This window comes from Drosophila kikkawai, chromosome 2L (genome assembly GCF_030179895.1).
Source record: "Drosophila kikkawai strain 14028-0561.14 chromosome 2L, DkikHiC1v2, whole genome shotgun sequence".
In the NCBI taxonomy this organism is placed as follows: Eukaryota; Metazoa; Arthropoda; class Insecta; order Diptera; family Drosophilidae; genus Drosophila; species Drosophila kikkawai.
In genome coordinates, this window is record NC_091728.1 from 7,823,993 (window position 1) to 7,838,601 (window position 14,609).

At 47.3% G+C, this 14,609-nt stretch overlaps 5 protein-coding genes across 5 annotated transcripts; 2 read left to right on the top strand and 3 right to left on the bottom strand.

Annotated features, from left to right (window-relative positions):
- Positions 1 to 1,121: 1,121 nt before the first annotated feature.
- On the top strand, positions 1,122 to 3,526 carry LOC108075757 (uncharacterized). The gene is made up of 3 exons (XM_017168319.3): positions 1,122 to 1,712; positions 1,779 to 2,198; positions 2,265 to 3,526. Exons 1-3 carry the CDS (start codon positions 1,202 to 1,204, stop codon positions 3,524 to 3,526), a joined length of 2,193 nt encoding a protein of 730 aa, XP_017023808.1. The 5' UTR covers positions 1,122 to 1,201.
- A 346-nt stretch (positions 3,527 to 3,872) lies between these two features.
- Positions 3,873 to 5,968, bottom strand: alpha4GT1 (alpha1,4-galactosyltransferase 1). Its single transcript, XM_017169183.2, has 3 exons — positions 5,809 to 5,968; positions 5,183 to 5,741; positions 3,873 to 5,125 (listed from the first exon to the last, which is right to left on the bottom strand). The coding sequence occupies exons 2-3, from the start codon at positions 5,728 to 5,730 to the stop codon at positions 4,543 to 4,545; spliced, it is 1,131 nt and encodes a 376-aa protein (XP_017024672.1). The 5' UTR covers positions 5,731 to 5,741; positions 5,809 to 5,968; the 3' UTR covers positions 3,873 to 4,542.
- Positions 5,969 to 6,378: 410 nt separating this feature from the next.
- Prp40 (pre-mRNA processing factor 40) lies at positions 6,379 to 9,602 on the top strand. Its single transcript, XM_017168911.2, has 6 exons — positions 6,379 to 6,919; positions 6,981 to 7,213; positions 7,273 to 8,321; positions 8,380 to 8,745; positions 8,814 to 8,894; positions 8,952 to 9,602. Exons 1-6 carry the CDS (start codon positions 6,510 to 6,512, stop codon positions 9,246 to 9,248), a joined length of 2,436 nt encoding a protein of 811 aa, XP_017024400.1. The 5' UTR covers positions 6,379 to 6,509; the 3' UTR covers positions 9,249 to 9,602.
- Positions 9,603 to 9,838: 236 nt separating this feature from the next.
- On the bottom strand, positions 9,839 to 12,512 carry Sf3b2 (splicing factor 3b subunit 2). Its single transcript, XM_017168922.3, has 5 exons — positions 12,394 to 12,512; positions 11,686 to 12,341; positions 10,656 to 11,625; positions 10,350 to 10,594; positions 9,839 to 10,286 (listed from the first exon to the last, which is right to left on the bottom strand). The coding sequence occupies exons 1-5, from the start codon at positions 12,415 to 12,417 to the stop codon at positions 9,914 to 9,916; spliced, it is 2,268 nt and encodes a 755-aa protein (XP_017024411.1). The 5' UTR covers positions 12,418 to 12,512; the 3' UTR covers positions 9,839 to 9,913.
- A 1,353-nt stretch (positions 12,513 to 13,865) lies between these two features.
- LOC138928945 (uncharacterized) lies at positions 13,866 to 14,608 on the bottom strand. Its single transcript, XM_070287301.1, has 3 exons — positions 14,495 to 14,608; positions 14,294 to 14,399; positions 13,866 to 14,228 (listed from the first exon to the last, which is right to left on the bottom strand). The coding sequence occupies exons 1-3, from the start codon at positions 14,582 to 14,584 to the stop codon at positions 14,068 to 14,070; spliced, it is 357 nt and encodes a 118-aa protein (XP_070143402.1). The 5' UTR covers positions 14,585 to 14,608; the 3' UTR covers positions 13,866 to 14,067.
- Position 14,609: the final 1 nt, after the last annotated feature.

Here is a 14,609-nt window from a genome sequence, read left to right on the forward strand (position 1 = left end):
TTCATTCAGAAAGATCGCCGCTTCTGGGACAGGATGATGCAGCAAGAAATTGCACACACAAACTGCAAGCCAACCCACTTTTGGCTGTTCTCTGGTGTTGTTGTTCTCGATTCGTATACCCTCTCGCATGGGGTATTTTCATTTCAAGAGAAAGCTGGAAAGGCTAATGTTTATTTGCATATATTAATAAGTATTGCTTGTTTTTTTGGTTTTATTTTGAGAGTTTTTAGGAGGATAAAATCCATTAGGCAATATATAAGACTCGGGTTTGAATGTTTTTTGGTCAACCATGACTTAATAATAATAATAAGTTTCGCTATTCACTTCTAAAAATGATTTATTTGAAGTTTAAAAGCTCACAGCAGTTCTCTAGAATTCTCTAAGGACATTTCTTCAATTTTGTATCCTTAAAAGGGATCCTAATTCTTAAGGAAATATACCATTGTGAACTGTGTAAAAAATTCGTCTTCAAGTATTTCATTCATTCATTGTCCGCGGATGCCTCGGTTGCGCCTCAGAGCTTTGAAGCGCGAGCATGTGAGTTTTAAATTTACTGCCATTAAATATGCAACCTTTCCTTGGGTTTATTTTCATTTTATTTTATTTTTATTTTCGCTGGTGAGGATTGGCTTAAGCGGGATAAGAATCAGTTGGAGAGCGTGTGAAAAAATTGAAGAACAACTTAATGTGAGAGGAAACTGAGTTTCAAATTAAATTATAAGAAAGATATAACTTCATAAAAAAAATCAATTATTTCATCAACTAGAAATTAAACTTAAAATTATTTTAAAAATCATTTTATATAACAATTTATATAATTTTACATATGTATGTACTTGTTAAACATATTTTTTTTAGAATTAATTTATACTCTTTCATCTGAAATGTGGGAAGTTTGCTCTCAATACTTGACACACTTTGGGTTCTCCCCGCAATCAGAGCCCCGTCTAAATGGAACATTACACCGCCGAAAATAGCAAATAAACGGAGATTATTGGAGAGAAACGACTGGGAAAAGCAGTTCCAGACACAACCGCTAAGTCAGCAGAGTCAGAGTCTGACTCTGAGTAAGATCCAGCAGCATCCGCGCATCTCGGAAGATGGAGACGGGCGCACTTTTCAACCAACATCGCAGCTAAACGCACGCGCGAAAAAAATAATCGGAGTGCGCTGAAAACGACGAAGTAGAAGGAGTTGTGGCATGGATACGGACATGGACATGGAAGCCATAAAAATGCTGTCGTCGAGCCATGAATATGCCAACCAGTCCAACTCCGAATCCAAATGCAATGCAGCCGCGCTATTACGACGCTGGATCGGAATAACCAACAAAAGCATCAGGTTCAGAGCGAGGAGCGGGGCGAGAAAAAAGAAAGTTATTGGAGCCGGTTGCAGCGACCGTTCTACTGGCCATGTCCACCTCCATGCCCCGCTACCTTTCTCACTCCTCGGTGCACTTTGCATACTGATGATCTTCCAGTTGAGCCTGACTACGCCAGTCCGCTCCAACGAGACAACGGCCTGGCCACCCATGCATCATTACGATATTTGGGACGATCACTTGGTGGAGTCCGGTGAACGGGAGGAGGCGTTACTTAGCAATGAGGGGGACTTTGAGCTGCAAACGGAAGCACAGCAGGAGCTGGAGATGCACCATCATCCAGACATCTCTGAGGGGAGATGGAATCAGACAATCAGCAGAGAGGGAAAAGGTAAGCAGCCACTCGAAATACTTATAAAACAATAAATATAACCATTTTACCCTTTCGCCACACCAGTGATCCACCTATTCCCAGTGCCCGTCGATGGTGACTGTATGTCCAACGATGGTCGTCGCATGGGCAATTGCCTCAATGCCTACGAGTGCCGGCAGAAGGACGGCCAGGCGCGCGGTGAGTGCGCCATGGGATTCGGGGTCTGTTGCGTATTTCTAGCCAGCTGCAACACCACCATCGCCAACAATATCACCTATATTGTGTCGCCGGGATTCCCCAGCTTTATGCCCAGCAACTTTACCGGCTGCCGCTTGCGGGTGAAGATGATGAGCGATGACATAAGCCAGGTGCGGATCGACTTCCATCACTTCACATTGGGTCAGCCCAATCGCAGGACTGGGGTCTGCGAGGGGGATGTTTTCAATATAGGCGGAGGACCCGGTGGAAATATCTCAATTTGTGGCCAGAACAGTGGACAGCATTGTAAGTTTGTGAGATAAGGGGTCTGATTATATATTCCAATATTTAATGGAACCCCCCATTTTTCAGTGTACTACGATGTCGGAGCTCGGGTCTCTCCACGACAATCCACTTTGTACGGTAGTCTTCGTCCCGTGGGCGGAGCTAATAGCACCTCAGCCAACGCCACTTCAACGGGGGGAGATCGCTTTGTGGACATCAATCTCAATCTATCCAGTCGTTTTCTTCCCCTTCGAATTTGGGAGATGAGCGTAACACAGATTCCGTTTAGTCAACGAGCTCCGGCCGGTTGCCTGCAATATCACACAGGGTCTGAGGGCGTCATGCAGACCTTTAATTATGCCGAAAATGGCCGGCACCTGGCCAATCAGAACTACAGGATTTGTATTCGCCAGGAGCTGGATATGTGCTCGATCATGTACCAGCCGTGCGATGAGCAATCCTTTCGTATTGGCGGTGGCGGAAGAATGGCCACGCGAACTGGTGAAGGATTAGCGGGAGCACAGGGAGGAGCAGCTACCTCGGCTCCTGCACAGCTCGCACAATCGGAGGCTGCGAGCACTCCGGCGGCAGCAGTAGTTAATGGTGCAATGACCACAGCAGCACCAACTTCCAGTACACTGATGCAGATGCTGGCCAATATGGCCAACTCCACAACCTCCAGTCTGATGACCATGATGTCGGGTAATGCCAGTTCAGCTGCATCTTCACCCGCCACCGCCACCGCCGCCAGCAGCAGCAGCAGTACGGCCGCAATGAGCACAACGACAACATCAACCACAGCAACACCACTTCGTTCCAGCACAGTGGCTTCTACATCCTCGGAAGCACCACCATCCTCGCCGGCCAGCGACGATGTGGAAGGCTCGGGTGGCGAGGACGGGGCAGCTGGCGATGACGACGACGATGGTGGTTTCCTATTCTTCCGAAGTCCACCCACAACCGAGGAACCGGGCGTTTCGCGACGTCCTCGTCCGGTGAGTGGTGGCTTCGATATCCTGGGCTTCATTCGCAACGCCTTCGATTTGCAGTTGCGCCGGCGACGACGACGCCAGGCCCGCCAGTTCTTTAGCACCTGTTCGGACAGGATAACGATGCCGTGCATCATTGAGGATTTCATTGGTACGGGGCTGGGTCCGCTGCCCGGCTGCGAGCCTATCCATTGCGGTGCCCAGTTCTGCTCCTCGGGTGCCTGGCCATGCCGCATCGAGAGCACAGTGACTCCGTTCTACATAGGCGTTCATTTTGGCAACGGTCTGGGTGCAGGCAAGGCGAATGCCGAGGACAATGTGGGAGCCTGTTTGCGTTTCTCCCAAGTGCAATGCATGTAGTTGACAATCGTTTCGTTTTAGAAAATAAAGTGAGAATAGAAATTGTGCTCATATTTAAATGATATGGGGGTATTCCCTTGTAAAGGTAAACAAAAATCTAAATTTTTTTCGTAAGTATAATCTTTTAGCTATTGTAGAATATTTGGTTTTTTTAGGGTCCTGAGGAAATTCCCCATTACTCTTTTAGAGCTTTAAATATTTTTTAATACAATTTAAATATAAAAAATAGTTTAAATGTTATTTAATTCATTAGGCTTACTTTAGCCGTTTCGCCACAACATTTTGTTGAAAAGTGGGGCGTTTTGCACCGAATTAACCCCCTAAAAATGCATTCTCTGTATCCAAATTATTTATTTATACACCAGCCTTATGCTAATTTTATTTGTTTTTTGGAAACAAGCTTTTACAAAACATATCTGAGGGATGGATTATAAACTTAAAGTCTATATAAAGACTGGGTTAGTATTCATTCACCCTAGTGATGCACCGTTAAATATTTCTCAAAAAATACTTCATTATATACATTTCTTCGATGATATTGGAAAGTTTCCCTTTAACTTATTCGAGTCTAACTAGGAATACATTTATGAGTCGGACTCGCAACACCTGTAAACAAGCGCACGGAGAATAATAGGAGTACTCTAAGACGTTTTAATATTGGTAGTAAGCTTATGTTAATTTTGATAGTTTGCTGGATGAGATTTTTGTTTTCATTTGATCGTTTTTTTCCCTTATTAGATTCTTATCTTATCGAGTGAAATGACTACCAATCAGTTTGTGATGTGTTGTGCTATCAGACGAAAGAAGAGTAAATAAAAGCTTCATTTGACTGAGTCGAGTTCGAGAACTCTGTGCTGTTAAATGCGCTTTGTGCGAGCTGCTTATCGCTTGGAATGCAAAAAAAAAGGCAAAACAAGAAGAAATAAGTCTGAAACCTAATTTAAAAAAGAAGCCATGTGCAGGCAATTATGATTCTTTGGTAATCAGCGGATGAAAACCACTGGACTATGATTATTCTAAAAATACTCGCCCGATGCCTTATAGGCCCGCGGGCAGTTTTGTTCGGCGTACTTGGCGTAGGCGCTTTTTGTGCCGCGCTTGATCTTCAGCGTGCTCGAATGCTTGTTCCACACGTGCACCACATAGGAGTCCTTGGTGAGGGCCATTGTCTGCGGCAACTTTTCGGGCTCGAAGAAGTCTCGCCACTGTTTCCATGGCACCGCATAGAAGGCACCACGTCCGAATACCTTGAATCCCAGGCAGCGCTTGTGGTCCTCCTGCATCACTTGTATGTCTTTCGTGCCGCAGATTTTTTGAGCCACACGAGTTATTACTCCGGGTCCGTTGTTGCCCCAATCCTTGCCGTCAAAGTTGAGCTGCAAGTCACGCAAGCACGACTCGGCGATCTCATGGCCAAAACCTGTGGCCGCCAGGCTCATCACACCCGCCGCCAAGTGAGTATTGGACTCGGCACCTGTGTAGTTCGGCGGAACCTCCTCCATGTTGCGCAGCACCACCACATCCATGTCTAGATAGAGACCACCGTAGCGATAGAGCGTGAGGTAACGCAGGAAATCCGAAATGTGCGAGAACAGATAGCTGGAAAGGGGAAAAGTCGATGTAGACAGTATGTCTAGGAGAATTCTTGCAACTAACCTTGAGAGAAACAAGCTCCCGTCCTTGAGCCACTCCTCGATGGGTGTGCCGGCAGCGTAGCTCCAGAGATTCAGTCGTCGCAAATGCACATTGCTGTAGCTTAAGATGGCTTCAACCAATGGCTGCGAATTGCTATTGTTGCTTGAGATTCGATATGTGGGGCCGGCGAACAAGACAAACACCTGGAAATTCGGATTATGCAACGCCGCGGACTCGATTGCGCAGGCCTGGCGGGCGGTGAGCTCCATTAGCTTGTACCGCCTTTTCTCGGTCTGCTGGCAGCTGGTCTCGTGAAAGAAGATGCTGCGTCCGGGCACGGGCTTCGGCTCTGCCAGCAACACATCCTCCAGCGGAGTGGCTTCCAAGTCTCCGCCCGGCGACTGGGTCGCCATTCCCTTTGTGTCCATGAAACATAGCTGGTTCTCATTTGTCCAGTTGTAGGTAAACGTAATGCCTAAGATGAGCAGTGCGATCAGGATTAAGAACAGCAGGCGCAGTCTTCCATTGTGCAGAAAGCGCGCCAGCAACATGGGCACGCGCAGGATCATGGCGAGGCGATCTACGATAAGACGATACCGAAAGCTTTACTGGCCGACAGTCGCTGACCACGTGCTGAAGTCACTCACTGTGAGGGGCGGTTACTCCGTCATCGCTGCCGTTGTTCAAGTAAACACCGCTTACTGATAAGAACTCCTTTTCTCGGGGAAAAAATGTTTACCAATGCGGGCTTTGCAAAAAATCAGACCACAACAATTGTTGAACAGTGTGACCAAGTTGCGCCACGGAAAAGCCGCAAATTAAGGTCCTACGCAGCACCAAGACACAATTTTACAAGTAATAAATTAATTAACGTTAACGTAAGTTACTACTTTCCTCCAGATCTACAGGATGAAGTTTGTAATTACCTAGGTAACTTTTCAGAGCATTCAAGCCCAATTTAAGGCTTTAAGGCTTAAATATTTATAAATAATTGATTAAAAATTTATATTTTTTATGAAGAATTTATCTAATTTATAGTAAGAGTATAGTGACTAGATGGGGGTAACTAGTCCATAATATGTAAAATAAATGTATAATAAATATGTAAATAGTAGTACGCTCTGTCCGGAATAGGTGGACAGCCCCATTCAACAGAATTTGCAAAAAGGCGGCAGCCCCGCATTAAAATGCGGTGCATTTTTGCAGTATTCAAGCAACGGGCACACTGGCCAAAAGCGGCATTGAGAATTTTCCAAATTTTTTCAATTATCGTGTATTGGCCGGCGCACGCAACGACCGGTAGACGTAGCCACGCTTTCACCCCCTAACCATATAGCAAAATAGTGAAATGAATGTTCCTCCTAGCGTTGGCAATGGAGGAGCGCCGCCGGGCGGCAGGGGCATGGGATACACGCCGCCGACTGCCATAGTGCCACAGTTTCCGCCGCCCGGATTCGCTGCCCCGCCCCCGCCAGAGTTGGCAGCAGCATTCGGCGTGATGGCTACCAGCACGGAGTGGACGGAGCACAAGGCGCCGGACGGAAGGCCATACTACTACAACCAGAACACCAAGCAGAGCTCGTGGGAGAAGCCCGAGGCTCTGATGACGCCCGCCGAGCTGCTGCATAACCAGTGCCCCTGGAAGGAGTACCGCTCGGACACGGGAAAGGTCTACTACCACAACGTGGCCACCAAGGAGACCTGTTGGGAGCCGCCGCCGGAGTACGTGGACATGAAGGCCAAGGCGAAGGCGGAAGAGTAAGTGAATCACAGAAAAAGTGGTGAAATCATATTTAGAGTTACTTTATCTTTATTGCAGAGCGGCTGCTGCCGCGAAGGCCGTGGCGGCCATGACCTCCTCCAGTTTGGCGGGCATGGTACCACACGCTGCTCTGGCCAATATTCTTCCAGCGGCGTTGCCCGCAGCCCCCAGGATACCCACGCCCGAGATTCACTCGCCCCTAACGCCGAGCAGCAACGAGAACTCTTCTTCTGCCATGGACCAGGCAATGGCGGCCACTTTGGCGTCTATCGAGGTGCCCCAACAGAATGGTAAGTTCGGCTCAAATGCTTCCAAGTCACTAACACTAACACCCCACATTTGCTTTTAGCCAAAAAGGATGACAAGTCGGATGGCAATGTGGTGTTCAAGGACAAGCGCGAGGCCATCGAGGCGTTCAAGGAGCTGTTGAGGGACCGCAATGTGCCCTCGAACTCCAACTGGGATCAGTGTGTAAAGATCATATCAAAGGACCCCCGCTATGCTGCCTTCAAGAACCTGAACGAACGCAAGCAGACCTTCAATGCCTACAAGACCCAGAAGCTGAAGGACGAGCGGGAGGAGTCGCGCCTGAAGGCCAAGAAGGCGAAGGAGGACCTGGAGCAGTTCCTCATGTCCAGCGATAAAATGAACTCGCAGATGAAGTTCTTTCGCTGCGAAGAAGTGTTTGCCGGAACTCGGGCATGGACGGTGGTGCCGGAGGCGGATCGGCGGGATATATACGAGGATTGCATATTTAATTTAGCCAAACGCGAGAAGGAGGAGGCGCGGCTATTAAAGAAGCGGAACATGAAGGTTCTCGGCGAGCTGCTAGAATCGATGACGTCCATAAACCATGCTACCACCTGGTCGGAAGCTCAGGTCATGCTGCTGGACAATGCCGCCTTCAAGAACGACGTTACCCTGCTGGGAATGGACAAGGAAGATGCCCTCATTGTGTTCGAGGAGCACATACGCACCCTGGAGAAGGAGGAGGACGAGGAACGCGAGCGGGAAAAGAAGCGAATGAAGCGGCAGCAGCGCAAGAACAGGGACTCATTTCTCGCGCTCCTGGACTCGCTGCACGAAGAGGGCAAGCTCACCTCCATGTCGCTGTGGGTGGAGCTCTATCCCATCATATCCGCCGATCTTCGGTTCTCCGCCATGCTGGGCCAGAGCGGGTCCACGCCTTTAGATTTGTTCAAGTTTTATGTCGAGAACCTGAAAGCTCGTTTCCATGACGAAAAGAAGATCATACGAGAGATCCTCAAGGAGAAGACATTCGTGGTTCAAGCGAAGACCTCCTTCGAGGACTTTGCGACGGTTGTGTGTGAGGATAAGCGGTCGGCCAGCCTGGATGCGGGCAACGTTAAGCTCACCTACAACTCCCTGCTGGATAAGGTAATAATTTAAAGATAATCCTCTATCCATTTATTGCTTATGTTATCTCGTTTTCCAGGCGGAGGCCATTGAAAAGGAGCGCATGAAGGAGGAGGTGCGTCGGCTACGAAAACTGGAGAATGAGATCAAGAACGAGTGGCTGGAGGCTAACGTTTCGGTGGCCGAATCGTATGAAAGTGCCAAGAAGCTGGTGGAGCACCTGGAGGCGTTTGCGGTATACGAAAAGGAAATCGGTGTGGAGAAGATTTGGGAGGACTTTATCAAGGAGAGCGAGGATGCGTGCAGCCATCATCACTCGCGATCACGGAAATCGAAGAAAAACAAGAAGCACAAGAAACGATTGCGGTCCACGTCGCGGTCAGACATTGAGAACGAGCTGGTTGAGGGTCTGAAGTCAAAGCGAAGACGCTCCAAGTCGCGATCGGTAAGCTAAAGATCCTTCTTCTTCTTTTGCTATTAATCCTCTAAGCTAATCGTGTGTCTTGCCCACAGCATTCCCTTAGCTCGATTGGCAGCATCGACAGCGAAAAACTGCTGAAGAAGAAAAAGAAGCGCAAGAACAAACTGCGAGGCGTACGTAGGCAAGCATTCTTGTTGAGGAAAATATCCTAACATTGAGTTTCGTTTCAGTCCTCCTGCGAGTCGGATATTGCTGGCAATCTAACACCCGGCACACAGGCCCTCCTGCAGAACGACTCCAACTCACACTCGCCGGCCAAAAAGAAGAAGAAGGAGAAGCGAAGCAAGAAGGATAAAGATGGCAAGCGGCATAACCGACACAACAATCGCTCCACCACGCCCCTCAGTCCCGCCCAGTCCATGGAATCGGCGGGATCGCGCAACGAAGAGCTCACGTTAAGTGACGGCGAGCTGGAATCAAAGCGAGCTGCCCTGCTGGCCCAACTGAGCGAGCAGCTGGACGAGTGACCAAGCGGGGGGCAGGCATTGAGCCTCCGCCGACATAGACAGCGTGTGTTGCCCTCCAGCTCCAGCTAAAAGAGATAAATAAGCCAGCAGAGGCAGCATCAGCAGCGGGTCACCTCAGTACTCAGCAGCCCCGAAAAGTCCACTGCTTAGCCACTCCGCCTAGCCATGTTAAGATCCACCCCTGGCCTGGCACAAGCCGCGCAGCAAAACTCTAATGTAATTTCTTAGTTTCTATAAGTTCAATCGTGTAAATGAGAATTAAAGCTAAAAAGTCAGTTTTAAATTATAAAAAGGAACAGGATTTTGAGTCTCTGCAGTATAATAAATGAAAGAGAATTTACATAAGTACATACAGATCTGTATCGATTGATGCATTGGCATATTCAATTGGAGCTGACATCTAAATATAAAACTAAGTGTTAAGTAAACCAAAATCTGTTTTTCACTCAATGATTTGCGAGGGTATAATATAATTTTAGCCAGAACAAAATACGGATGCAACGCAGTGTTGAAACATCAATCCATAAATCGGTCTTCAGGACACTTTTTCTGTTTCTGTTCTTATAAAAAAACGAACCTAGACATGATTTTTTTTACTATGTTTAATGACATTCTCGACTTAAAACGCACAAAATTGGAAAATTAGTTTCTTTCTTGACGTAAGACTAAAACTTGAACTCCTTGTACTTCTTTGTGGTCTTGGCCGGATCCGTTTGTTGTCGCTTGCGTTTTGATTTTTGACGGGCCACATGTTCGGCCAACATATCGGACAGATCTTCCTTTTGCAGGTGATTCTGCTGCTCCCGCATCTGTTGCTCATAACGCTGGGCCATAGCATCGTTGTCCATGTCCAATTCGCTGGGATCTAGCGCCAGTTCCACAATGCCCTCACGATCTGTGGTGGACCGAACTGGTGGCTGCTTGTTGGCCGCACCGCCGCCGCTGACATCGTAGACATGCGTAGAGCCCATCATGGAGGCGCCTATGCGGTCCGTGCGCTTCTCAGGCAAAACTTGGTACAGAACTGGGGTTTCATTGCTTTATGGGGGGAGAATATATCGGTTAAATGGGTTATTATCTTGGGGATTCTAATCCACTTACTCCTCCATCTCGGCTTCGATTTTCTTCTTGCGCAGCTCAATGTTCTCGGGGGTTTCCATGCCAGCAGGGACGCTGGTAAGCCCTGAGGGTGTAACGAGGCCCTCAACAGGCGTGACCAAGCCGGTTTCATCCTGCTGATCGCCGAGATCCTCGCCGTCCTCCTCCTCCTCTTCGGAAGACTCTTCCGACTCGGATTCCAGCTCGCCCCATTGATTGCGCTCGATGTCAGCCTCATCGATGCCATTCTGAAAACGATTTACCAAATGTAGTATATTAATTGCCACCTTTGGGGGTACTGATGCTTACGTCCAAGTCCAATATGTTGGTTCCAAACACATCGCCGTATAGCGGCTTTCCGTTCTCATCCACTGGCGGCTTGCCCCAGCCACCGGCATGATAACCGAACGAGGTGCCCTCCGGGATGGGAGCATTTAAGCCGGGAATTTTTAGATTCGGATAAGAAGGCGGCGGCCCATAGCGCTGTTGGGCAATCAGCCACGGAGGCGGAATCTTGTGCGAGTTGGGGCCCACGGGCATGCCGAGGGCGATGCGCAGCTCTTCGGAAAGATCTCCTGGCTTCTTTTCCTTGAGGCGGGTCTCGAACTCCTTGCCCTCGTAGTAGAGATCGCCGTGGATAGTCATGCGCGGCTTGGTCTGCCACTTGAAGAAGGCGTCGTGTAGCTTTTGGTAGTCAATATCGATCTTGCCCATCTTGGGACGGACGCGTTCACGCATCTTGGCCTTGAGGGTCTTGGCATCCTCGCGCTCTTGCAGCGACTCGCGCATCTCCATGATCCCAGTCTTCTTGATGAATGCGGGCAAATCGAATGGTGGCTTCTCGATACCCCTCTTGCCCTGCAGATACTTGCGCTTGAAGCACCAATGACGGGGCACTTGCACTGTGTTCCTATAGGCCTTCAGCTGGACCAGCAACTTGGGATCCCGTGCCGTTACGTCGTGCATCTCAACGACATCGGGTCGCGAAACCAACTGCTTCAACTCTGCCACACTCAGGCGGGTCAGTTTCTTAAGCTTTCGCTTGGACAGCTTCTCCTTGTCGTCCTTGTGTTCTTCGTCCTCGTCGACGTCATCATCCTCGTCATCGTTGAGTTTGTCGGCGGCTTTTTTGTCCTTTGCCTGGGTATCGGAGTCCTGGGAAGTTTTATCCTTTTCCGCAGGCTTCGGCTTGTTCTCGAGCTTAAAGATTTCGAAGACTCGGTAGAACTGCCGATACATGGGTGCCAGATCGGCAATGGTGATCTTTTCGGGGACATATCTGGGTGGGGGATAGTGAAATATGAGAGTTGGAAAGAGTTGACCCAATTTTTCAACTTACTCGATGGTCACATCATCTTCGGCAGCATCCGCCGTCTTTTTGTCCTTTTCTTTCTCTTCATGGCGATCCTTCTTTTTCCTGCTGCGATTGTCTTTGTGCTTGTCCTTGTCCTTCTCCGCCGGCTGTTCATCTTCGCTGCCTGGGGCTTTGGCCTCTTCGTTCTGCTGCTCAGCGGCTTCCTGCTCATCCGCCAACTGGGCCAACTGCTGCTGGCGCTCATACTCCAGCTGCTGTCGAACCTTCTTGTTCTGCTTCTTGCGCTTCTTCTTCTTTTTGTTCTTCTCCGCCTTGCTCTGCTTACCAGGCTTTTCCCCACCACCACCATTCACATGGTTCTCCGCATCATCATCGCTATCTTCTCCCACATCGGCATCCTCGCCATCCTGCGTGGCGCCTCCGCCGCTGCCGCCCTGCGAATCGCCGTCGACAGTGAACTCGGCCGCCCGTTGATCCTTTAACGCTAGTACGTCCTCCAGGGCCTTGGGCAGCACCAGTTCGGCGGCAGATTTCTCAGCATCCTCATTATTGTCCTCGGCGGCTTCGCCGGGGGCACTTCCATTCCCATTCCCATTGGCTGCTGCCGCTGCCGCCGCCGCCGCATTTTCAGGCTGCTGCTGGTCGAACCGTATAGACATCAGCGGGGTGGGCTGGCCGCCCTTGAAAGAGAAATAGTCAACGGTGGAAGCACAGGTTGTGTAATTAACTCACCTCATTGTTTAGCTGGTCCGCCATAATTAGAAATACAATTTATAAACAGCCGAAAAACCACTGCAAAAACATTGATGTACTATCGGTGTCGATATCGATTTACCTTCCACGTCTGCTGGTCACACTTAAATCGATCACAAGTCGCTCATGCCTTGGCGTTGCCAGACTGTGCAATTGCTTTGTGTGTGTGTGTGTTTAAATTAGACACAATTCCGGGAATCCCCTTAAAGTTGTAAAGATTAAAATAAACAGAGTCATCATGTGTAAACACAATCAGACTATCTTTATGTGGGTACTGTATTTATTTAGCAAAATGCAGTATAATTTTCTATGTAGATAAGAAATACGTTCAGTCGGGGAGTCACGCGAATATGAGTTCATCAGGGTTAGTCATGTACATACATACATATGTACAATATATTGAATTATGAATCTAAATCTCAAGCATCTTCCTTTCGTTGTCAGCTTGGGGGTCGGGGTGACGGAGATTACTGCTGGGGTGTTTGTTGATGGCATGATGTGATTCCCCTGTTCCACATCCGTCTTATTGTACACACTCATTTTCTTAGCATCCGCCTTTTACATCGTTCGCTTTATGTTAAATGATTTCCATGAATTGCTATCAGTACATCGAATAGATCGGCACAAATATAAATAGTAATTTATCGAATATTTATTGATTGATTATTTAGGGAGCCTTTTTACCGCCAAAAAATAAAAATGTCTTTCCGGTTCTTTTTAGTTTTATTGCACCAAAAAATTACTTCCAATACAAACAAGTAATTAAGGTTAAGGTGATTATGCAAAATATTTTGTATATGCCGTGCTATTATATGAATATATAGATAATAGAATATATAAGATTAGAAATATTTTCTGTGGGCATCCCCTCGGTATAATTGAAGATGCACTTAATGGTATGAATTGTAAATATTCCACATATTCATACATATTCGGGCTTTATGAAGCTGAAACATGGCCTCATGGTACTTCCTTAGTTCGTCATCTATGGGATTGGTGCTGGCGGGGCTTACTGCTGGAATGCTTGTTGACGGCTCGTTGTGCTTTCCCTGCTCCCCATCCGGCTTTACTTTATCCTGCTCCACATCTGGCTTCATTTTATCCTGCTCCACACTCGGCTTCACCCCATCCGGCTTCACTTGATCCTGCTTTACATCTGGCTTCACTTCATCCTGCTCCACACTCGGCTTCACTTCAGGCTGCACTTCATCCTGCTCCACATCCTGCTTCACTTCTTCCATCTTTTTGTTCACACTCATCTTCTCTGTGTCCGACATTTCACCTTCAGGCTTAAGCTCTTTCTATTTAAATGAATTGCCTTTGCTTGGCCATTGAATTGCTTTGTGTTGTGCATCGAATAGATCAGACAAATATCGATAGTAATTAATCGAATATTTATTGATTGATTATTTATTAAGCCGCCTTTTTTTTTTACCGCCTAGAGATAAGAGTTTCTTTCTGATTGTTTTAATATATTTATTGCACAAATAAATTACTTCAAATACAAAGAAGTAATTAAGCAAAAATATTTTATGTATGGCATAATATTATATAATGGTGCACCATTTAGAATATATAAGATAAGAAGTATTTTCTGTGGGGATCCCCTTGGTATACGTCAAGATGCTCTTATCGGTCTGAGTCAGCAATCTGTTATTTCGAATTAAAAATACTCCACATTTGCTGCGCTATTTTGGCTTGTTGTATTTTAAACATGGCCTCGAGGTATTTCCTTTGGTTGTCGTCTTGGGCTTGGCCGGCGCTAACATCTCCATTCGTCTGAACATCCTTCTGCTCCTGGGCGGGCAAATCGCCTTTTATTTAAAAAAGTTAATCGGATTATTTTGAAATTGTGTTTTTTACTTTGTTGTACAAATACCTATGCTCTTTGCATAAACAATGGTCAATGCAAAAATTAGCAAGCAACAAAAGATGATCTTCATATTGGTGCTTTTAAGATGAACTGATTTTGGGCTGGACCAAGACTGGGATTTATATCCAAAAAAACATTATTCGATTAACAGTATTTAAATTGTTATCGAGTATTTTGCAACGTGAAGAGATTACGTTGTTCACTTACGTGAATAATACGCTTACGTTCTTGCGAATTTAGTGTGGCCAGCTGCCGGGTAAGGAGAAATCTGATATTATTTTCGGCAAATTTTAGCATTATGAACGCAGAAGCCACATTAATT

Bases quoted from the DNA above. Each gene is read 5' to 3' on its own strand.
- LOC108075757 (XM_017168319.3), top strand. From the start codon at position 1,202: ATGGATACGGACATGGACATGGAAGCCATAAAAATGCTGTCGTCGAGC. The intron at 1,713-1,778 runs GTAAGCAGCCAC...TCGCCACACCAG, and splicing joins AATCAGCAGAGAGGGAAAAG to TGATCCACCTATTCCCAGTG. The intron at 2,199-2,264 runs GTAAGTTTGTGA...CCCATTTTTCAG, and splicing joins CCAGAACAGTGGACAGCATT to TGTACTACGATGTCGGAGCT.
- Sf3b2 (XM_017168922.3), bottom strand. From the start codon at position 12,417: ATGGCGGACCAGCTAAACAATGAG. The intron at 10,595-10,655 runs GTAAGCATCAGT...AATCGTTTTCAG, and splicing joins CCAACATATTGGACTTGGAC to AATGGCATCGATGAGGCTGA. The intron at 10,287-10,349 runs GTAAGTGGATTA...CCCCCCATAAAG, and splicing joins ATCGAAGCCGAGATGGAGGA to CAATGAAACCCCAGTTCTGT.
- alpha4GT1 (XM_017169183.2), bottom strand. From the start codon at position 5,730: ATGATCCTGCGCGTGCCCATGTTGCTGGCGCGCTTTCTGCACAATGGA. The intron at 5,126-5,182 runs GTTAGTTGCAAG...TCCCCTTTCCAG, and splicing joins GGGAGCTTGTTTCTCTCAAG to CTATCTGTTCTCGCACATTT.
- Prp40 (XM_017168911.2), top strand. From the start codon at position 6,510: ATGAATGTTCCTCCTAGCGTTGGCAATGGAGGAGCGCCGCCGGGCGGC. The intron at 7,214-7,272 runs GTAAGTTCGGCT...ATTTGCTTTTAG, and splicing joins CGAGGTGCCCCAACAGAATG to CCAAAAAGGATGACAAGTCG. The intron at 8,322-8,379 runs GTAATAATTTAA...CTCGTTTTCCAG, and splicing joins ACAACTCCCTGCTGGATAAG to GCGGAGGCCATTGAAAAGGA.
- LOC138928945 (XM_070287301.1), bottom strand. From the start codon at position 14,584: ATGCTAAAATTTGCCGAAAATAATATCAGATTTCTCCTTACCCGGCAG. The intron at 14,400-14,494 runs GTAAGTGAACAA...TATAAATCCCAG, and splicing joins AACGTAAGCGTATTATTCAC to TCTTGGTCCAGCCCAAAATC. The intron at 14,229-14,293 runs GTATTTGTACAA...TTTAAATAAAAG, and splicing joins TGTTTATGCAAAGAGCATAG to GCGATTTGCCCGCCCAGGAG.